The 24,717-nt window shown below is 38.3% G+C and overlaps 1 protein-coding gene across 11 annotated transcripts in view; it reads left to right on the plus strand.

The window, feature by feature from the left end:
• The window catches only part of DMD (dystrophin), a 1,855,422-nt gene that overhangs the window by 746,103 nt on the left and 1,084,602 nt on the right, over window positions 1-24,717 (plus strand). For all 11 annotated transcript variants that reach the window (XM_034754682.1, XM_034754655.1, XM_034754674.1 and 8 more), the window contains 4 exons: window positions 6,295-6,405; window positions 10,551-10,724; window positions 13,460-13,615; window positions 20,979-21,149. In XM_034754682.1, coding sequence (XP_034610573.1) covers window positions 6,295-6,405; window positions 10,551-10,724; window positions 13,460-13,615; window positions 20,979-21,149 — 612 coding nt within the window. The remainder of the gene's footprint in view (window positions 1-6,294; window positions 6,406-10,550; window positions 10,725-13,459; window positions 13,616-20,978; window positions 21,150-24,717) is intronic.

Here is a 24,717-nt window from a genome sequence, read left to right on the forward strand (position 1 = left end):
TTCTTGTTACCCTTTATGTCTTTAGCTAGTTTAATCTTGTTTTGTGCCTTGGCCTTTCTAATTTTGTCCCTACATACTTGTGTTATGTGGTTTATATTCGTCCTTTGTAATTTTACCTAGTTTCCACTTTTTGTGGGACTCTTTTTTATTTTTAGATTATTGAAGATGTCCTGGTTAAGGCAGGGTGGTCTCTTGCCATACTTCCTATCTTTTCTACACAGTGGGATAGTTTGCTTTGGTCCCCTTAATAATGTCTCTTTGAAAAACTGCCAACTGTTTTCAGTTGTTTTCCCCCTTAGACTTACTTCCCATGGGATCTTACCTACCAAGTCCCTGAGTTTGCTAAAGTCTGCCTTCTTGAAATCCATTATCTTTATTTTGCTGTTCTCCCTCTTACCATTCCTTAGAATCGTGAACTCTATCATTTCATGATCACTTTCAGCCAAGCTGCCTTCCACTTTCATATTCTCAAATAGTTCCTCCCTATTTGTCAAAATCAAATCTAGAACAGACTCTCCCCTTGTAGCTTTCTCTCCTTTCTGAAATAAAAACATGGTCTCAAATACATTCCAAGAACTTTTTTGTATTAAAGTCCCCCATCATCACCATCATCATGCTTTGGATGATTTTTGTTGTTGTTTAAAAAAAGCCTCATCCACCTCTTCTTCCTGGTTGACGCCACCCTTGTTTTTCATCCCTTTTATCCTTACTCGGAGACTTTGAACAAGTTTGTTTCCTATTTCCATCTCAACCTCAGTCCAAGTGTATACATTTTTAATATACAAGGCAACACCTTCTTCCTTTTTTCCCTGCCTGTCCTTCTTGAGCAAGTTGTACCCTTCCATAACAATATTTCAGTTGTGTGTATTATCCCACCAAGTTTCTGTGATGCCAGTTGTTATAGTTGTTTTTTATTAACTAGCATTTCTAATTCTTCCTGCTTATTCCCCATACTTCTCACATTAGTATACAGACATCTAAGATACTGATTTGATTTCCCCTCTGTGTTCTCTCTTGTCTCTCCCTTATCTCTGCTATAACAGCCTATGCTTCCCCTACCCCCCCAACCCCGCCTTCTGACCCTTCTCCCAGGTCTCTATGTTGCTGATTTACCAGTGGGCTTTTGAGTTCTGCCCCCATCAAACAGTCCCCCCCTATGATCATTCTTTCAAGATAAGAAGAAAGAAGACCCAACAGTGTGAATGGGTGCATCATGTGGTGGTAGTAGCTGCTGGCAGATTTGGTGATGATGCTTCAGGCTCCCTGTCACACTTAAAGCTCATCACAGTGCTGAGCTGTTTAAGTGGTCCCCTGAAAAGATACATCCAAAAGGGATTCCGTCAATATTGCCCACTCAAAGCAAGTTTCCAGTGTTCCTGAATAGACAGCTACTTTGAAGGACACACTGGTCAGTTAGTAAAACAAGTCTTTATCCTTAAAAGGAGCCTTGAAAACCCCTAATGAGTGTGTGTTTTTTTCTATTCAAAAAAACTCAGTTCTTATCATTTTTTTCAAAACCATTCTGGGTTTTTTTCAACAAGTTTATATAAAAAGATTACTGGTTGAACTGACCTTCCAGCCACCTCTCATACATGAATTATACCATCTTTGGCAATCTCCATCTAATGAATTTCACAGCAATCTTTACTGATAAATAAAGACTGATAAATCTCAAACAACAAAATGCACTGATCCAAGGTATTGGTTACCACAGATACTGAATAAAACTGCGTAGATGAATACTTAAGTATATATGGTGTCAATTATTAATAATTTCTAAGGCTGCACTGTGGCATATGTGCAGAGAAAAGCCAGAGAGCTGTGAATGTGATCAGGGAATCAATGTCACTGGTGCAGGGCATCACCTTACTGATCTAATTGCACCCCTGAGCCCTCCTGGTCTCTTCGAGTGCACCCCTTCTCAGGCCACAAGCCATCACCTCTCTCAGGGTGGAATCATGCAATTCTTCCGCTCTCCTGGTATTAACAGGGATCATCTCAGCAGGTCCTACTTCGGCTCCTAGTTCTCTTCAGGAGCTATGACCAGTGGTTAATATGGTGACCAGGCAGCCTTTTTAAAGAAAAGAATTATTAATTTACAACTAAGCATTTCAGAGAAAAATACCTTAACACAATACTCAGACTATATGCATGTTTACCTTCTTACGGCTGCCCATTTCCTGGAAGTTTGAGAAAGAGCTAACTGTTTCAGGCATTCCTGCATTTTCTGTCTCTGTGTCCTTATCAGTCTGTTCTCAGCAGGAACAACTCACTGACAGCTCTCCTCTCCACCCTGCCCCCCCACCCCTGCCTTTTAACTGTCCCTTTGATCTCTAAATTTTCAGACTTGGCAAAACAGCTGTGTAGCTTGGAGTTGGAGCCTAGAAGTAGCATCTTTACCACCTAATAGCTTGGCCTTTGTCTTGTAATGCCCCCCTTATTGGGAGGCAGCTTATTGAGAACATTGTGTTGCCTTCCTGCTTGTTTTTCCTACAGCCTCCTATTAAGCTAGACCAATACATTCATACATGCGAGTCACAGAATCAGAATTTTTTTTCTCCTGCTGATGATAGCTCATTTCCATTGATCATGTTCTCTGTATGTATAAATATCTTCTTTCTGTGTGTTCCATTCTATGCATCCAATGAAGTGGGCTGTAGCCCACGAAAGCTTATGCTCAAATAAATTTGTTAGTCTCTAGTCCACAAGTACTCCTGTTCTTTTTGAGAATCATAGAAGATTAGGGTTGGAAGAGACCTCAGGCGGTCATCTAGTCCAACCCCCTGATCAAAGCAGGACAAACACCAACTAAATCATCCCACCCAGGGCTTTGTCAAGCCGGGCCTTAAAAACCTCAAGGGATGGAGATTCCACCCCCTCCCTATGTAACCCATTCCAGTGCTTCACCACCCTCCTAGTGAAATAGTTTTTCCTAATATCCAACCTACACCTCCCACACTGCAACTTGAAACCATTGCTTCTTGTTCTGTCATCAGCCACCACTGAGAACAGCCGAGCTCCATCCTCTTTGGAACCCTCCCTTCAGATAGTTGAAGGCTGCTATCAAATCTCCCCTCACCCTTCTCTTCTGCGGACTAAATAAGCCCAGTTCCCTCAGCCTCTCCTCATAAGTCATGTGCCCCAGCCCCCTAATCATTTTTGTTTCCCTCCGCTGGACTGTCTCCAGTTTGTCCATATCCTTTCGGGGTGGGGGGGGGAGGGCAAAATTGGATGCAATACTTCAGATGTGGCCTCACCAGTGCTGAATAGAGGGGAATACTCACTTCCCACAATCTCCTGCCAATGCTCCTACTAATGCAGCTCAATATGTTGTTAGCCTTCTTGGCAACAAGGGCACACTGTTGACTCATATCCAGCTTCTTGTCCACTGCAGAACTGCCGCTTAGCCAGTCGGTCTCCAGCCTGTAGCAGTGCATGGGATTCTTCCGTCCTAAGTGCAGGACTCTGAACTTGTCCTTGTTGAACCTCATTAGATTTCTTTTGTCCCAATCCTCCAGTTTGTTTAGGTCACTCTGGACCCTATCCCTAGACTTGAACCTCAGACTCCTTCCCAGAGCAACATGGTCTGCAGTGTCCCACTCAATGTCATTCTTGACAGTATCATTGCTGCCCACGTGGAGAAGTAGAAAGAGGGTAGTGGTCCGAGGGCTTAATCAGTCTCGACAGCACACTTCTCGAGTCTCCCAGTCTGGATGGCAGATGGATGACTCCATCCCCCTTAGGAGGAAGTCCCGGACTACCACCACCCATCTCCTCCTCTTGGCAGTGGTGGTCGTGGAACCCCCATCCCTAAGACAGTGAATCCCATGCCTTCTGGTCGATGGGATCTCCTTCTGATCCCTTCCCTCAGATAACTCTTCCAAATCATTCTCCAACGTAGTACCTGTGCAGAGTCCAATAACCCAATATAGCTATACAGTGACTGTCTCCCCATCCAGGTCACATAAAACATTCATAACATTATTACAGATCAATATTCCTAAATTATTGCATAGCAGTTGCACATCCACCATACAGCTCTGAGGGTGCTGGCTCAACCAGAGGCCCCAAATTACAAGGTAGACTAAGCATATTTTATGATAGTTGGGATTTTCTAAAGTGAAAGTCCTAAAGGAAGAATGAGTGAAATGTTTTCTTTTTCTTTTTGTATGGACAAACGTCACTTGCATCATGTAAGTCAATGTAGCTACTCTCATAGTTAGAGTTAGGCACTTTGGGGCCATAATGGGATAGTGGATGGCAACAGGAAGTAAGATGTATTATTTTGTCCTCCAAATTATAAGCCCATGAGTGTAGGACCATGTCTTTCTCTCTGTTCTGTACAAAGCTGAGCACATCATCTGTACTTGGCAAATATTTTACATTGCTTTTGGTCTCAAAAAAGTGCAGTGAAGCAAAATGGCCAGTTGCATGGGGTTTCATTAAATTCCATAAATAGATATTTTTATGGGCAGTAGAAACCTATCACTGCAGTCCCTTCCACCTACCCATCAAACAAACTAGCAGTAGTGATTCAAAGACTAGTTTAATGGTTTTCTCAGACAGAGACATCCATAGGTTGCTGCTTGCTACTCCTGGCTTGCACTTTATATTCCCAGTCAGGGCAGCTCCTCACCCCTGCACAACTGGTGGTGGAGGAGTAGAGTGTATCTAGGCTGCTGGTGGGGGCAGGGAGCCTGATAGACTGGCTTCTTCCAGCTCCATATGCTGAGCAGCACTGTTCCCCTCCTCTGATCCTGCTGTAGGGGTAGTTGCAGGGAATGGCATTTAGTGCAACAGGGATTCTGGTTGAATAACCTCTCCCACATCTGTCTCAGCCAGCACTGCTTCTCTCCATACCTGCCCCATAAGTGGCAGAGGGTGCAAAGGCCTCATGAAGTTCTTGGTCCCTGTTGTCCCTCTTCTTTGCCTCCCTGTGCTATATCAGAACAAACCAGAGTCACAGTCCTTTATAATTTTTTGCATGTCAATTTTTATGCATTAGTATACTTGAGCTCAGAATTTAATAATTGAAACTCATGGCAAGCAGATTTTCTGTTTCCTTGGAAACTATGTGATTTTGATTTTTTTTTCTGTTCCTTAATAGAACAAAAAATGAAACTGTATTCTTGAAATGCAGTTTTTTTGTTTTAAGAGATAGTGTACCTTAGAAATGCATCTACTTATAGGTAGGCTGTAGTCGTTTTGTGAGATTTTTGTGTAATTAATACAGTGAATAGATCAAAGTTACAGTTAGATTTTTTTTTCCATTGAGCAATAATGGTTTCAAATACTCTTTCTGATGAGAAAAAAGCTAATAGTTATTTCAGAGTTCCTATTCTCAGCAGTAATTGTTAAGCAATCTGCGACTAGCAGATATTCATTTTCTAACAATTTCCACATAAATTGTTTTGAAATGGTCTAAATTGGGTTATATCAATATGCATTATATGAATTGTTTTGCATGTTATAGCGTTGGTCAGCGTTGCTTAAATCAATTGGTGTCTTTTTATCAGACTGATTTATGATGAGATGACAACGGCTGAAATTTGCATTGTAGTAATTTGATCACCTGCTGGTTCTTGCTGAAAATGACAGACAGAAATATTCACTAAAAAATGGCTCAGATGAATGCATGAATGTCCTTTGTCATCAGCCTACTGTTGTACATTTGCCTTTTCTTAGCAGACAGTGAATGCAAGTTATGGTCAGTGAGTCCTAAACCACAAGTTAAATAACATTTATAGATATCGGAATACATACCAGTGTAAGATGATGTCATTTACTGTACATATCAGGTAGTTTGATCAAAATATTTATAATTTATATCAAAAATCTTCTAAAAAGCTATTAACACAACAGGTCAAACAAGAAATAAAAATATCCAAGTAAACTCCTTTACCTGTTTATGTATGTTTCTTTTCCATAATTACTTTAGATTTTTTTTCAAAGGCAAACAGTGGTAATCCATCTGCTTCTCTTGAGAAGGAAATCTATATTCAGTATCTGCAATGTAATTGTAATGTCCTTAGCAACAGATTGTCGTCATTGTCACAAACTCAGAATTTGGCTTTACATTTAAGCAGGAGGAGAAGGTATTATTGAGTTTGCACACAAGAAAGTAAAATAAAATGAATTATAAGGAAGTTAACAAATTCTCCTTTAAATTATTTCTTCCAGAGTTTTAATATCGCTTAATATCTCTTTAATATATGTCAGGAATTAGATACTCCGATTGTAGCAGGATAAAGTATGTTTCAAATGCATCTGATTACTAAGTTTGTTTTCCAACAGAAAATACAATCTGATTTGACAAGCCATGAGATCAGTTTGGAAGAAATGAAAAAACGAAGCCAGGGTAAGGATGCTGCCAAAAGAGTTTTCTCCCAAATTGATGTTGCACAGGTATGTAACCTCTATTTCCTCCTGTTCTTCCTATACACAACACTGTGTTATATGTTGAAATATTCTTGATAATTTCTATTTATGTATATGTGGTGTTTCAGTTGTTCCTTGAAACGTTAAGCTATTATGTAGCAGTAGTCAGCATAACAAATCGCAGAATCAGATAACAAATTTCCTGCTATATTTTATTAGTGCTGTTTTTTATTTCTGCCTGCCACAATGTATGGCAAAAATGGTCAACAATTGTAGCATACCCAATGCTGCACATATCAAAATTGTAATCAATTCAGTAGACCCATTATGGAGTAATAATAGCATAAAAAGTAACACCATAAAAGATGTGTTGGGTATATCATCATTTGAGATATATTAAGATATTTGTATTAAAAATAGGCCAGTTGGCAAGTGTATGGGACTCCATTTTAGGGACAAAAGCATGATTTTAATAAGTCTCCTGTGTACTGTAAATATTTCTGGAAAACTATTTGCAGGATATGTAGCCTCATTTACAGTTCCCATATTTTAAGTATTTGACAGATGGAAGTGGTATGAGTGGAGTACCAAAGTCCAGCCTGAGCAATTGATTGCTGATTAAAAGTGTTAACTAACATGTTATTCCAACTCACTTAATAAACAAAGGGAGACATGTTGGATATGAGGGCTGGCTTAATTACGTTTAGGAGCAAGACAATTCCATTTTCTGTTTTGTGCCCTCCCAAATGGTCTTTGAAATATTCCTGACCCAATAATCCTCTTTAGTATTCATGCCAAAAGTTGAATAGACTGAACTTCCATGGTGCTGTGAAATAAATACATTGATACTGATGTTAAAATACATCATTGATCATCTCATCTTTCATGGTAGGGTAAGCAAAACACCATGATTTAACAGCAAAGAGCAAGAGTTTGATCTTGCAGTTAAGGCACAGGACAGTGAGTGAGGTTATCTGTTTTTTCCCCAGCTCTGCCAAAGTCTTCTTTAATATTCGTGCCTTGATTTCCCAATCTCCAAAATGGGAATGATAATACTTCCCTAGCTCACAGACCTGCTGAGAGGATGAATTGATTAATGTTTGTGTGTAATGTTTGGTGCCGAGGGACATAGAAAAGTCTAGTAATAAAATGTTAAAAGTTATTTATTTTGAAAAACATGTTTGATGCTATTTAATATCTCCTCTTCCTTATGGGATCTATTCATTCCTTGATGAATATATGTAACTACCTACATATCTCCTGTTAACTCTTTCCCTGCTGGTCTCTATGGCAACTCTGATAGTGCCAGCATTCCATCAATGAAATGTTGGTTTCAAAAGGATCCGTACATAGATCTTTGTACATTCAGCAACACAGCTGGTGAATACTTCTGGGCTTAATGGACAAGTTAGGCAAAAGCTAACCTTTACAGAGATGTGTGTGTACTGGGAGAAGACTATCCTCCCTAAAACAGAACTTATTCACAGGAGGAGATGAACATATGCCATTAGTTTCTTTTCCTACATGTGATAGAGTTGATTCCTTAACACCCTTTGTCCTGATAAGAGTTCCTCAAAAGGCTTCTAAATGATCATGCACATTACTATGAGTTTTGTCAATCTGAATTGACTCATTTAGATAACATGCAGTTACTTAAATCTGAACCAAAATTGGTTAATTTACATAATTTTAAAGGGGTTTTTGTGTGTATACATAAAATGAATCACAATCACAGTTTTACTGAAAACTAAACACATTATACTTAAACTAACAAGTTGCTGATTTTTTACTTTGTTACTCCAGTTTTAAGTCAGTGCAACTCTATTGATATCAATTGAGTTATACTGACTTAAAACTGGAGTACCACAGTGATGAATCAGACAGCAAAACATCTGTCTTTACTTATTTTTTTTTGCAAAGAGCAGACATTTATAGATAAATACTGTACACATCTATTTTTTGCTCTAAGGACAATTCCTTATATGCATTACCTACTCAATGTGGTGATGATATTCATTGAAATATCTAGACAAAATAAATGATAGCTGCAAATAAGATATAATTGTGCTTAAAGTGGTGGAACTGCTACTCCCTTGCCAAACTTCTCTTTTTTGTATTAATGTATCTTGGGAGCTATGTTCTGAGCCTGAGAGAAGGAAGGGGGAAAGGACGTTTAGCTAAAACAATAATCTTATTCTGTCATGGTAACTAATGAACCATTTACTCCTAGAAGGTTAGAAATATTTTGAGGAATTGAAAACCAGTCCCATGTCCTTTATCATAAAGTGCTATTGCTGGGAATTCAGAAGTAGATGATTTGCTCAAAGCAGTTATACAGCGGAGAAAAGGAAACATTTCTATGTGGTTTGTTTGTTTTTTATGTTACTTATCATAGAATCGTAGGACTAGAAGGGACCTCGAGAGATCATCTGGTCCAGTCCCCTGCACTCACGGCAGGACTAAGTATTATATAGACCATCCCTGAAAGGTGTTTGTCAAACCTCCTCTTAAAAATCCCCAGTGATGGAGATTCCACAATCTCCCTAGGCAATTTATTCCAGTGGTTAACTATCCTGACAAGAAGTTTTTCCAAATGTCCAATCTAAACTACCCCTGCTGCAATTTAAGCCCATTGCTTCTTGTTTTATCCTCAGAGATTAAGGAGAACAATTTTTCTCCCTCCTCCTTATAATAACCTTATGATCTTCTGTTACTTAACACATCTTGCTCTAGAAGAAGGAAAATGCTCAGTTGACTCCCTTTCCTCACAGATGAATGAATAACACAAATTATTAATAATACTTCAGTGTTATTAAAATATAATAACCAGAGAATCTAAAAGTATAAACATTACAACGAATTATTGACAAAATGAATTGTGTCCTCTTCCTTGCCTGAAACTCCACAGTTGCACTCTGTATAAAACACTTTACTATTAAGATTACTTATATATGAATGACAGCCAGTTACATTTTAGGGTATTTAGCTACCCAAGAGTTAGACCCTCTTAGACAAAAATCAGCATAATACATGGCTAAATAACCCATCTCCACCCCCGAAAAAAGGGCAAAATGTGATGGAGTACATGAGTACTTCATTGTCTGAGAACAATAAAGAGGAAACTTAAATGGGTGCAATGGAGACTTAACTAGCTTTTATGCAATTCATATATATTGGTGCAGACCACCTCTTGGTCATTGGTTCTAAGAAAGCCCAGGTCACTAATGACTGAACATCATTACCATTAGTGCAGTTAACTGGTAGACTCAGTTCATTTCCCAGTGGGCAGGATTCTGGCAGGGTTATTTCTGGGAGAAGCTTGCACTGTCCCTAGCTGTGCTGTTACTTGTTCTATGTATACACAGAGATGATTCCAGTACCTTCCTACTTTTATTTATTAAAAATAAACAGACATAAACTTGTTGTGGAGATTTGTAATTAGGCACAATAATAATTCACAAAGACAAATAGCATGTAAAAATGGGGAAAATAGAAACATCATATATGCCACAGGAATAACCACTTGAAATTTTCCTCTGCTTACCTAGGGGTTTTGTTTCTTTCTTAAATCTACTTTAATTAAATGTGCAGGAAGTGAATCTAGATGATCACAAGGGTCCCTTCTAACCTTAATGATTATATGAGAACTAAATTCCAGAGCCTGTGCCAAGCCTATGTACAGTATACAAGCTTCATGCAGGGCTTCCCCTACAGCGACAAGAGGAAGGATTATCTCCCAATCCCTATAAAGCTTATATCATGGAAGAGAGCTACATTTCTGGTGCCTTATGTATGGTGTGATCCCCTTTGCAGGGAAGATGGATAGTGGAGCCACTCCCAATCCCCCTGCATGCTAGGGAACATTGAGCTTTCACCATCTGCTCTGCAGTGAGAATATAGATCCTTACACAGGCACCTTCTACCCATTCCCTTCTTTCCCATGCAACAGAATATCACCAGTTCTGTTGCATCTAGTTGCCCTTTGCAAGTGAGAAGGGAAGGATTTTCTTCTTTGTATAGAAACAAAGACTGGCGTCAGCTGATATCTAGTTGAAGAATCAAATGTTTTGAGGGGCAAGAAATCATGAGAAACATACTGATTGGTAACCCATTCTGAGAATGTCTACATTTTTCCCTCCCATTTTTACCACTGACCCATATTGACTTTTCAGAAAAAACTACAAGATGTCTCCATGAAGTTCCGCTTGTTCCAGAAGCCAGCCAATTTTGAGCAGCGTCTACAGGAATGTAAAAGAATTTTAGATGAAGTAAAATTGCAGGTGCCCAAGTTGGAGATGAAGAGCGTAGAGCAGGAGGTAGTGCAGTCACAGTTGGATCATTGCATGGTATGTATGTACAGTCCAGAGATTTTTTTCCAAAGAATTTCCTGTCTATTCACATGTCAAGTAATTCTGGTTGGGATATATATATGTTTGTTTCTTTCTTATATATATATATAAAATTTTCAAAAATGCCTAAGAGATTTAGGAGCACTGATCCCATTGAAATTCATGGGAATTTGTGACCCTATGTATCTTAAGAATGTTTGAAATACCCACCCCATATGTTTATTTCCTACTTCTCTCTTTCTTGAAAATCAAGGACTCATCAATTTTAAGTTGTCTCGGATATTACACATGTGCCTGAGTCACTCTGCCAGTTTTTGCAGTTTTAAAATCACATTTTTCCTATATTTTTAAATGTGTTTCGAACTCTATACAAAAGCAGGGGAAACTGATTATATGGTTGAAATGTTGAAACTGGCTACTAGAATCATCAATTGATGATTATATGTTCTGTTCATTCCCTTTGAAGCTCCTGACATTAGCCACTGTCGGAAAACGGGATACTGGGCTAGATGGACCTTTGGTATGACCCAGTATGGCCATTCTTATGTTCTTAAAAAGTTGAAATATCTTTTTTAAAAATCAAAATGGAAAGTTCTGAAAAAAATTGTTTTGGAAATGAAAAAACAGATTGTTTCAAATCTGTTAAACATTAATCCATGTCCCCCTCAGCTGTTGCAATGCCTCATGGGTGTTGCAATTCATGTGCCTCATGCCACCAGTCTCCTCTATAGGGTGGCCTCTCTGGCCATGCTACATCTCCTGTGATGCACCAGAGTCATGGGATTCCGTTGATGAACCATGATGTTTCAACAAAGGTGAGAGCCACAGTGCATCATGGGAGATTTAGTCCCATAAGTCATCTAAACTAGAACTCATATGAGACACCACAGCAGCTCAGGTAAGCACACTACCATAAGAATGAAATGGAAATTATAAATTCTGGGTTTACAATGTCTCTATTAAGCAACTAACTTTTTAGCAGAAGAGTTCTTACAGTTGTGATACACTAGGAAACCTCATATTATTTGGTCTTAATATCTTTGCTTATATTTTTTACCACATCGCCACCTATGCTGGTGGATCAGCATGAGCTGCAGAACAGCGATCTTCTTTGCTGTGCCCTATATACAAAGTTGGCTGCATTTCAGTGATGAAGTTTGTATTTATCTTGCAAGGCACATGAAGATTCATTGGAAAGAATGGGGATATATACATATATGTATACAATTATATTAATAATATTAATATGTTTTTGAGAAGCAAGTTGTTAATGAACTTCAGATTAAGCTATAGAGAGGATGTGCTGAGTTTCCCTTATCAGGTCTGCAATAGAAAAAGCATCATATCTTTACCTGAACTGTCTACACTTATTGGACATGGATTTTATTTCACTACAATATCACAAGATGTACTGGTAATAAAAAAAAAATCACAAAAATATTTAACACAAGCTCAATCAGCAAGAAAAGAAGAAATACAGTCTAGATTCTTTTAAAAGAAATTCTGTCAAGATATATGAAACATTATTTCAGTACATCACAACAAATTGCGAGAGCATATTATGAAGCTAAAAGAACCTCAACAATAAACTTCTTCAAGAACCTTGCCATTTCAATTCTTCACCTTTTTGTGTTTATTGATATTCTGTAGTTCAGGGGAGTTTCTCTTTCCCAGTTCAGTGTAAGAAGTTTTTAGTGCATAACAGAATTGAATTTTAATGAAATGAAGGAAACAAAGTTAAACTTACATATTTAAACAGAAAAAAGTTAAGCACTTTGGTTGAATAAGGTTTGTCCCAAATAATTTCTGTGGGTGCCAAGTATTAGATTAGTTATTTTGGATACCAGGTTATTTGACAACCCTGTTATATGTAGATATTATTGTTGTATCCAGGGAATCAGGGTTTGGGCAGACAAGTAGTGCTATCTCTTTTTTAACTGTCTTTCTTTCAAAAGGTGAGGGGGAATGCATGGTCTATGCACACTGATTGCATGTCATTACTTAAATAAATGTTTGTTTTGTCCACACTTGCTTCTTAGTCATTTGAAACAATTAGAAAAGATAGATGTAGAGATACAATATATTTTTGCTTTAAAAGGCAGAAAATCTCTTTGCTTTTTAGGCCATTAAAAGCAATATTAAACATAGCTAAATGGAAGAGGAAATCTGCGCTAAGGATTTAGTGTATGGGGAATTGTCAGATTTCCACTCAAATTAGGCTTTTAGATTGTGGGTGGTAGAGGACGTGAGCAGGTACAGGGCAGCTGCTATTATTTTAAGTGTGGTATTGTCCAAACCAGCCCAGAGCAGACCTTTGTCTTATGATATTACAAATTCTGGTGGCCACTGGCTTCTTGACTATCTCAGCACTCCCACTATGGCTGCCACAGGTGGGGCAGTAAAACCAGCAATGGCAGAACATTTTAAATGAATAAGTCTAATGTAGACAAGGACATATAATTTGAGTTTTGATTTATAAATAAAGCTCTAACAGTCTTGTAAACACTTGTGCATTATCTGTGTGTGATTTATACGTAACTAGAATACTGCGGATTCTCAATTCCCTTCAGTTTCCATAGGAGTTGAGGGTCATCAGGTGAGGCTCTTATGCACCAAACAATGCCAAGATTGGTGGTAGTTCTGCATAATCACTTCAGTCCCGCGTTTGCATTGCTTTTATTCATTTATTTAATTAATTGTGGTGTTTCTCTCTCCTGTGTTGATTTGATTAGAAATTGTATAAAAGCTTGAGTGAGGTGAAGTCTGAAGTGGAAACAGTGATAAAAACTGGACGTCAGATTGTTCAGAAACAACAGACAGAGAACCCCAAAGAACTGGATGAAAGACTTACAGCTTTGAAGCTGCAATATAATGAATTGGGCGCTCTGGTATGTACTCTGATTTACAATGCAAAACCAGGCTCTGTTTCTGGCTTTTAAAGCTAAGTACATTCTTTGTATTGTCTGATAACTTTTATTGTTTGTTTCTTCCTTTTAAGTCTCTGAAATCAATCCTACCTCTGTTTATAAAAGTGTAATCCTTGTTAGGAAGCCAAAACCAATCAATTAGATAAATATTCAGTTTGGTCCAAGAAAATATGGAAAACCCAGAGACATGTAATATTGGGGGGGGAAGGGCCAGTGCACCCAGCAGCCTGGGAGAGGAAGGGGTGGGGCCAGAGCCAGAAGGGAAGAGGTGGAGCCAGAGCCTCTCCTCTTCTGGCCACGCTGCTTGGGATGCACTCTGCCTGGTGCAGCACAGCAGCTGACTGGGAGAGTGCCTGGCTGTGGCAGCAGCAGGCTGCCCCTCCCTCCCCCTACACCCAGACTCAGCTTCTGGGGACAGTGGTCAAGTGAGCCGGAGCTCCCCAGCCCCTCCAGCATGCTCAGAGTCAGCTCCTGTCCCCAGAAATTGAGCCTGGGTGGTGGACAGCCTGGCACTTTCCCAGGCAGCTGCTATGCTGCATCAGGCAACATCTGAGAGTGGCCCCAGGGCCTGGCTGCCAGGAAGAGCAGCTGAACATGCCAGGGGGAGCCGGACGACAGAGCCTCTCCCCCCCCTCCCAGGTAACGTGGGATGGGGAAGGGACAGGGAGAGCGTGGGGGCCTTAGGCTGGAGGCAGGGTGAGGAGGAGTCACATGGGGCGGTCATGTTCCCCCCCCTTTTTGCTGGTGCCCCCCTTTGTGTCCCTCCCACGGGTTGTCCATGCCAGCCGAATCACATTGATGGCTCATTGTCATCCTGTGATCAACCAATACCCCCAACTCTTTCTCCTCCACTGTCACTTCCAACTGATAAGTTCCCATCTTATAGCAAACATTCTTGTTAGTCCCTAAATACGTGACCTTTCACTTTGCACTATTAAATTTCATCCTGTTTCTATTACTCCAGTTTACAAGTTCATCCAGATCTTTTTGTATGGCATTCCAGTCCTCCTTGGTATTGGCAATACCTCCCAATTTTCTGTCATCCACAAATTTTATTAGCACACTCCCACTTTTTGTGCCAAGGTCAGTAATAAAAATGTTAAGTAAGATTGGTCCCAAGACTGATCCCTGAGGAACTCCACTAATAACCTCCCTCCAGGTCTGGCTCCAGGGTTTTGGCCGCCCCAAGCAGCCAAAAAAAAAAAAAAAAAAAAAAAGCCGCGATCGCGATCTGTGGCGGCAATTCGGCGGAAGGTCCTTCACTCCGAGCGGGAGTGAGGGACCTGCCACCGAATAGCTGAACCTGCCACTCTCCGGAATTGCTGCCCCAAGCACCTGCTTGCCAGGCTGGTGCCTGGAGCCGGCCCTACCTCCCTCTAACCTGAGAGTTCACCTTTCAGTATGACCTGTTGTAGTCTTCCCTTTAACCAATTCCTTATCCACCTTTCAGTTATCATATTAATCCCCATCTTCTCCAGTTTAACTAATAATTTCTCATGTGGAACTGTATCAGATGCCTTACTGGCATCCAGGAAGAGTAGATCTACTGCATTTCCTTTGTCTAAAAAATCAGTTATCTTCTCAAAGAAACATATTAGTAACTTTGTTACCACCTCTTGAATACAACAATTTTAGAAAAATCTACAAGTACTTTCTATCATTTGGGCTACTTACTTTTTGCATCTGAAGAAGTGAGGTTCTTACCCACGAAAGCTTATGCTCCCAATACTTCTGTTAGTCTTAAAGGTGCCACAGGACCCTCTGTTGCTTTTTACTTTTTGCAGTTCACCAAGTTTGGAACAGATTATTTAACTTTAGGAAACATCCTACCAGCCCTTTGTTATCTTAATCACCTGTTAATCACTCTGTTTATAAACAACATTCTGACTCCTTGCCTCAGAGGTGCAAACTGGGAGCAGCCTGTCTCCTGTGTTCTCTGCTGCCTTCCTGAGGCTTGGGGGTCAATGCCCTCCTTTGCCCCTCACCCCCATCTCCACCTATGCTGTTTTTGAAGCACAACCCCATCCAGAGGCTCCATGGAGGAGTTGCAGTATTCCTCTCTAGAAGAGAGTTCATGCAAATGTCGCATTTAACAGCTACACATGATTAATCTATTCTCTTCCTCCTCCTGTCCCTATTGGGACCACACAGCTCACAGGACTTAATTAAAACCATAGCACTGGAGTAAATTTGGTGCATTAAGTGGCTTAATGCACCCTGTAGAATGAAGGTTGTGATTAAAATGTTTGCTTATTGCAGACATAAATATAATTTTAATAAACAGAGTAGCAGAAAATGCATGATTTTTTGTCAGATTAAAATTTATTAAGCTAAATTAACAGCTAGTTAATAGCTAATAAAGAGAGTCCCTATTAGCGACAAGAGTCAGCCTGTGATTTAAGCACATGGTGGTGATCAAACCCGACTGTCCTCAATACAATAACCTTTAAGAATTACATTATTTTTGGAAGAACTAATATTCATTTGGGGACCTGTATCAAGGCAATTATCAATATTTAGTTTGGAAATTGCTAGAGAGGTAAAATAAACAAAGATATTAACAAATATCAATCTTCTGAGTGCTGGAACAACTGAAAGCCTTCTTCAGAAAGATTGGATGACATTGTCATTTGAGATTAAAGATTTTACTCAGCACATTTAATACAATAAGGCATGTTTGATCAACTTTAAAAAGTGTGGCTTGGGGGTTAAGATGTGCTTTGTAATACATGCACACTAGGTTTATCTCTGATAATTTCTTTAAATTAAATAGTACCATGCCATTTATTCCAAGACTACATTTAGCATTAAAAAAAAAATTGCATGAAATGACTGCACCTGTATCTTTGGACTAGTTAAAGGATGAAATGTGCAGTTAGAGAGCAATTAGTGGCCTAAAGTGCTCTGTTTATTTTCGTTAATATAGAATTAATAGTTCATGTTTATTTTTACCTGGCATGACAGTTCACAATTTTAGTGAAACAAAGCTACCAAGGCTATGACATACGGTATTTTGATATGCATGCAACCTTTTCAGTTCCCCCAACTGCATAGTCTAATGAAATCTAAATATTTTACCAAATATTTTGTTTTGAAGAGAAAAATAATTCATGTAAAATAAAAATCAGGATTGAAATATTTGGGTCCAGTGTACCATCTTTACTCAGACAAACTCCAATTGAGAATTTTGTCTAAATTTGGACTTTGTGAATTGGACCCAAATCTATTGTCTCATGCTTATGCTTATATGTATACTTATATATGCCCTGATTCAGGGAGAATTCCCTATACAAGACATTACTTAAGCACATTCTTAAAGTTAAGTGTATGCTTAAGTACTGTCTTAAATAGAGATGCTTAGACTTGAACACGTGCTCAAGTGCTTTTCAGAATTGGGGCCATATACTGTATAGGCCTCAGATAGTTGGGACAAATCTAATTAACACATTTTTAGAAATGTCTAGCTATTACCAAATATGGCTTTTTTTAAAAATATGCATAGTAATATCGTGTTAAGGTCCAATAATTTTGTGCCCTTTGGGAACTAGAAACAAGTGCCTGTGTTCCAGTTGAAAACTAGGAAACTATCTTGCAATGGAAGAAAACTCCTATTTCTAGTCCTAATGGGTCTTGTGATATCAGACCTCAAACCTACCACTGGTTCAGGACTGAATATTGTCTGTCCAGAGTCTAAAGGCAGTATAGTTTGGGCTTGGCATGAGAATTCTGTGCAAATGGGGGTGGTGGGGCGGGAGAAGTAATTTCCTGGCACACTTATTTTTTAAATGGCATCTGTTTTAAGCCCCTCAATGGTTTTAACATTTAGAAATGGCCCTCACAGAGATGGGTTAGTTAGGAGAGTGCAGAAGGTTAAATGTGTCACTTGTGTATCACCATCACATGTGGGGTGTGTGTGTGCATATGTGTGTACGCACACATATGTTTATACAAAACATATCTGTCTCACACACTTATAATGCTTTGGGATGGCTACCTTAGTTGTGAATGGCTGTGCAGGGCTAGAACCCATTTGGCAGTCAAGAAAGGGTGGAGTTATGTCCCTGCCTGGGCATTGTGTCAGCATAAAAGGGAGCTGGACCATGTGAAAGGGAATGGGAGGGGCAGTCCATTGAGTGTGTTGCCTTGTCCTCCCTGAGACACTGCACATTCTCAGGCAAGGCCTACAGCAGGTTCACAGTCCTTCCTCAGCAATCTACCACCATCCAGGAATGTGGCTTAAAGCCATAAGAGAGTCCTTAAGTGAGTTCCTTTGTGTTTTATGTCAAAATATTTTCAGTTCTATGAAGAGTTGTTTTTGTTTTTTTACTAAATCATTGCGGTTTCTCTATAAGTTCAGTTCTGTAACAGAATATCAAAAGTAACAATGATCACTTCAATAAAAAGAAAATAATAGCTCAGAAACTATGCTAATTAGCAGTTTTTAGTATAAATGGCACATATTCTATTTGGGATTATTGTATAAAACAAAAGGCCTTAAGATGGCAGTGTTTCCCATTTTTCTTTTAAAAATAGATTTAAAAATTGATATTAACAAAGTAGGGGGAAATCAATATAACATTAGCTTCTGGGCACATACAGTAGATCTCTGAATCATGAAATTTTATTTCTATTATATAAAGAACATACAGAAGCAAAAGACAACAAAACTGTAAAGTTAATTGTGTTTATACATGTGTATCTTCAAAAATAAATACAGCATACATTCATGGTTCTGTAAGTTCTCTACAATATTTAAAAATGTAATTTACATAAATAAACAACTTCTTAAGTTGCCTGAATTTTCATGCCTGAGAATTACATGGTTTTTTACAGTATTCCCTAAAAGTAAGCAGATTTGGAGTATTTTGGATGAGTGGCTAAGGGGGCAAGTGCCAACTTACGCTTATGTGTGAATAGTTACAAAAAACATCACTAAAAGAATGTCACGGTTGCAAGCACTCAGTAGTTAGAATATAACAGAATTAAGATCCCCCCTGCAACAATGCAGCCATCGAAGTCTGAGCCTATCTTCATATGGGAAGTCTGTGGCAGAGTCTGAAATAGAACCCAACTTTTCTGGACCTCAGTTCAGTGCCTTAAATGCAAGAGAATTTCCTTTTACTTCTTACAGTTCTCCACCTCATTCTCTGTCCATCCCATGCACTGAATGAGGCAGGTATCTTTAGAACAGGCAGTATGTGTTCATGCAATTAAAGACTATATCATAATGTATATACACAAATGGGGCTGAATTAAGGTTGCAACCTCCCAGTTCAAGGGAAGGACATGCTACAGCATTTGCCTACCTCCTAAGGTAGGAGCATGTTAAATATTGAGGATTGTGAAGTGCACAGAATTATTCACACCAGTCAGTGGAAGAGGTGAAAGTAAAATTCATGGTCTCCTCCTGGCTGTGGGCACATACACCTTCCCATAGCCCAACAGGGTTGCTGCATCTCTGCAGCATCAACCTGTCCAAGGCGGGAAGTTTAATTGGAGCTGAGAGCATACTTAATGTATCTGGAGCTTAGTGGAGATGGAGTGTTCTGAGATTTTAGTAGTAAGCCTCTAAAAAGCTCTAGCTAGCATGTGCAAATGGCCATTTTCACAGGTTTATAACTTGGCCATATCTGGGTGAATTTTAATGGGGACAGGAAAAGACCCATTACTGACCCCAGAATGACCCCCCTTCCTAAATTTCAAGTTTCAGCTTCAAACTCTATGTACACTAAATCTTTTCAAATAAATGGGTGAAAAAAAAAATACATTGGCAAAACAACCTATTTTCCCAAAACTCCATTCTTGGAACTAGAATGAACATTTTTCTGAAAGGTACACACTCATCATCAGTGCAAAGCAGAGAGCAAGCATGACAAATTTCAGCCAGAACATTTAAAATTGGGAAAAAGATTATAAGGAACTGAAAACAGGGTATTAGAATGGAAAGTGTTAAGCAATGTTAATGAAAGGTGTTGTAGCAAGCTCCACCTATAATATGTATAATGCTGTTTTGTTTCACTAATGGATCATCAATAAAAAGGCTGTGCAATTTAAAAACAATTAAAAATAAAACTCAGGAGGATATGCTTTCATTTAAATAGTGACTGGTTAGCAGAGAGATACGTATTTTCCTTAAACATTAATGACCTATAACTGAGTTCTAAAATATCTTTCTTTGATCACTTTGCTTTCAAGTTGGGAAAAACAAACTCTTTTAATTCTAATTTTTTTGAATTCATGAGAGTTCAAGATTGTTCTTAAAATTAATGGTGATAGAAAAGCATGACAAACTAATTTAAGTATGTGTAAGGAGCATAAATTAAATTGCCTCTTTATTTTTCAAACTGTTTTCTCCATTGATGAGGTTGTTCATATTTAGGGATGTTATTAATCCAGTCATTCAGTATTTATTTTCAGTAGCCAGCTTTGTCCCAGAATGAATCCTTATGTGGGTGAGATTGGATCAGGCTAGTGTAAAGGGGCAATAGATGAAGGAGAGGAAGGGGTTCTTTATATCAGCATGGGATATGGGCTAATAGAAGGGTACACAAGATGACAGCCCTCCACACGTTGGAGTAGTGGGAAGGAGTTGATGGGTTTCTTTGCAATACGAATGGAAGTGGGAAGAAGCCAGCTCTGGTGGACGTAAGGCATTAGGCATTATGATACAATTTTTAATTACATTATCATATAGTGCTTTTGTGTAAGACTCCTGCCTCAGTTAGTACATAGAATGGATGGTGCTTAGTGAGCAGCTTTTCAATGTTTTATCTTCCGTCTTCAGTGTGTGGCCCCATGTCTTATTTACTATACACACCTCACACAGTGATTAGAGTACAATATTAATTGCCTCAGATGCAATGTTGCTGCACAAAGAAAGTTGTTGGGCTCGGCATTAGTGTGCTTAACTATCCATGGGAAAATTCATCATAGTTTCCAAAAAGGGGGTTTGGCTCTTCTGAGTCATAAGGAAAGATTTCTAATTCAGCTGTTGCCATTTAACATGACACACATGTCTTCAAATGGGAGGGGAGTAGCTTTTAGTTATTCCCCATTCTGGAGGTGAACTAGTTCAGACTTAATTTGTATAAAATTTCAAAATTAAATTATGTGATTTTTATCAGTACAGAAAAATCTTAGACAAATTGACATGATAAGCAATACATTAATCGTAACTATAAATATTGAGAGGAATAAGAAAGATACATCGTATATTGTAAATATACAAACTGCAAGGCAGACATGCATACAAAAATACAAGCCAGCAGGAAAGTACAAACTAGTTTGACTAAAGAGTTAAAATTCACATATTTTTCCTATGCAGGTGACAGAAAAAAAACAAGAGTTAGAGAAATGTTTGAAATTGTCCCGGAAGCTACGAAAGGAAATGAATGCTCTGACAGAGTGGCTGGCAGTGACAGATGCAGAATTGACAAAGAGATCAGCGGTGGAGGGAATGCCTGCTAATTTGGATGCTGAAGTTGCCTGGGGCAAGGTAATAATCTAGAGTACTGTACATTTACATATGCTTCACTTACATTTAGCTTTCTTGAATATGCATAAAATATGCAGTGACAGAAATCTGGAAACTTGATTAGTTGAAAATTGTGAACAACGTTGTTACATCATTATGATAACATTGTGACTTTAAAAGGTTTTAAGCATCATATTATTGCACATATCAGTAATACGTTAAACCTGTCGGATAGCAGTCATATTTTAGAGAGGTATGTTGTTCTCACAGAACAAGAATTTGAGTTTAGGGTGATTAAAATCAATCTATACATGTAGATAATGCTATTATTTGGCATAAATTGTTTGGCCTTAAATTTCCAGTTAAAAACTTGGGGAGTGTGGGGGAAGCTATTTACTAACATTAATGAGATTTGAAACCCACAGCTATTCCAAAGCCCAATACTACTAGAAAAACAACTATCATATATTTATAGTTTCTCAAGCATGGAGTCCCATTGACATTCCATTAACTGTGAAACTCATTGGAAGTATCTATGTGTTTGAGTCATTATTTGTAGTTTCAGTCTCCTGACATAAGACAATGCCATTATTTTTAAAGTTAAGCTCTCAAAGCTTTTAAGGTGCTCACTCAGTTAATACAACATTTTTGTTCACTATAATTTGATATGGTCAAAGAAATTGCAGACTGCATTTTCACTAGGCCAGCAGACACATCAAACATCACGCATCATGTATGCCTGCTAAAATGTATCTGAGGGTGAAATAAATAACCTAAAATAGCAAAGCCTTTCTAAGATAAATCTTGTTTGAAAATAGCTCCCCAATCTTACTGATCAAGGCCAAGCTGAATTACTTGAATTTCTAATGCAGTCTTTCCATTTTTTGCAGATAACAGGACTGATAAAATATAATGTTTTATATATGTTCAGCCATCCCACATCACAACAGTGCTTTTTGTTTGTTTGTTTTTTGCTGTGGATGCTCTAGTTTTCCCTTCTTATTTGTGACTCTCAAACTTTTTCTTCTTAAAGTAATTTTATCCCTGACTCTAGGGCTATCCATGAAATAAAATAAACAGATAAAATAAAAGGATCTACACTACAAAGGACATTAAAAAGCATGCTCAAAAACAAAAAAAACATTGAAGTTGGGGGTGGTATAAAATACACAAAATCCTTTTGGCAAAATTGAAATAAAATATTTGTATGCATAACCGACCAACCTGTGTATACTTTACAGTGCTTGCTTTTTTACTTTTACACAATAACTATAATTACATTGTAGTTACACCACAGTCAAAATGTAATTTGAGAGTAATAATCCATATTATTAATCTACTGGTTCTAGGATATTGTACTAGGTACACATATAAGAAAAAATATGTGTAATTACAGTGAAATGTATTGAATATGAAACTAGATTTCGTACAGGGACCCACACAAGGTAAAATAACACCATCTACTTACAGCTGCTATAAGCTAAAGAACATGGTGCTTTTATTATTGGAACAGCAAACTCAAAAATGGTGACAAAACCCCCACCCACAAACAGGAAGTAAGGTCAAAGAGTGAAACAGATATCCAGCTCATAATATTCTGAGTCACTCAATTAGCGCTTTAATAGCCCCTTTGATGTAGTAAAGAATTAATTTTGTTATATAGTTGAACTTCTGGTTATATGTATGTTTGGTAATCACAAGTATCAAAAAGTATAACCACGATGTTGCTACCATTTAATTACTGTCACCATATCCAGATAAGAACATGCACAAAACCAATCATCATCATTACAGACATGCATATAAAATCTGACATAGATGAATCTTTTAAGGGTTTGGTTAATGCATTCATAATTTTGGCAAAGAAACTTCAAAACTCCGTTTAGCTACCCCTTTTCTGTAACTTTCACTTCATGCAGGTATCTCACCCCTTGAGCCTATCTTTACCTTTTCAGCTGCGAAGTGTGCTTATTTTTTTGTGGAAGCCATACAAATAACTGAGTTTTAATTATGTGAAACTCAGTGATCAGTATATTCAAACTATACATATCTTCTGATTATGCCCATATCCAAAGCTTAAGCTAGTCATTCAACAACATGCAAGAAACAAGGAGAACTCTGAAGCTATATTGTTATATATAAATTGTAGATGCTTACAGGCCAACATTTTGTAATTCCCCCTGCTCCCCTCCCCCCCGATTAGTTTTGTTCAGTAGACCTGTGCCTAAAAAAAAATGAAAGATCTTACTGAATTTCACCTTGTACTGTAGATATATATGGACACAATTGCATATACTCCTTGAGAAGAGTGCAGTGGATACGGGGTTTGGAACAAGATTTGGTTTTGGTTTACTTTTTTTAATAACTACTTAACCATATGATGTGACCTGAGCCTTTTTTCCTTAGTTTGAAAGGTTAATCTTCTAGTGGCATACGCTTTGCTGTCACACTAATCAAGTGAATAGGAAAAGGATTTGCCTCTATTTGTAAATGTTTACCCCTGGTTTGTGAAACCCCCATTACTACTCAGTATTTTTCATGTTCACCTACTTCTTTTTCCTGTGGTGAAGTCTACATATTACATCAGACTGCATGAAGTTTTGGTTAGTCCTGTGATCTCATCCTCCATAGCAAATGACAAATGTCAGATTTTCAAGGGAAGAAGTATGTAATCATGCAGAACTAGCCTGCCAATCACCTGGTGCATTTTCCAGTGACGAAAACAAAAACACTGTTTGCTAATGCTGAACTACACAGTACCTTTCTGCTGAAATGGAGATGTAGCTGCATTACCATCTGCATATTTCCCTGCGTGCTCAGGGAAGCTAGTTTATTTTTTATTTTACCAAATAATTCTGATGCATACACCCTTGAAGCAGGTTAAATGGAAAGGTTTGTCTTTAATTCATTTTAATTTAACTACTAGATATGAACCTTAATGCTCTAAAAGTTGCATAATTAGGGTTTGCGGTCTGCTGATTAGTGCAGTTACACAGTAGGAAGTTCTTGTTATGTCTTACTGTTGCTACAAACAGGTAGACCATTAAATTTTTTTCTCCCTAAGACAATCAAGAAAGGAAAGAAAAGTTCATTAAAATTTCATATACGAGAAATGTGCTGAATGGTTGAACCAACTTGAACTGTAATTAAAGTTGAACCAAGCCTGTGTTACTGTTTCTGCTAACCTGCAGAAATATTATATAGCACTGCATATTCTCATGAGGAAGTGATGCTTTAGTGGTTACACTAAAAAGCTGGTATCTAGAAAATCTTGGCTTCAAATCCAGCCTGAACCAATCACTTATTGTGTGACCTCCGACAAGTCACTTCACCTCTTTTTTGCTTCAATCAGCTCAGCTAAAAAAACACTGGGTGAAAACAGCAGGCCTTTATTGAAGTGTATATATGCAGACCAGGCTGGGTTTATAATCCCATTAGCAGGAATGTTCTGCTTCGAGAATTTTTAGCATGTATAAAGCAATATTTACATAAATATACGGGCTTATTCTCCACCCCATACACCATTTTTATACTTTTATCAACTCCTTTGATTGCAGTGAAGTCACATCTCTGTAAAGGTGCTGTAGAG

Source organism: Trachemys scripta, chromosome 1 (genome assembly GCF_013100865.1).
Source record: "Trachemys scripta elegans isolate TJP31775 chromosome 1, CAS_Tse_1.0, whole genome shotgun sequence".
NCBI classification, from domain to species: Eukaryota; Metazoa; Chordata; order Testudines; family Emydidae; genus Trachemys; species Trachemys scripta.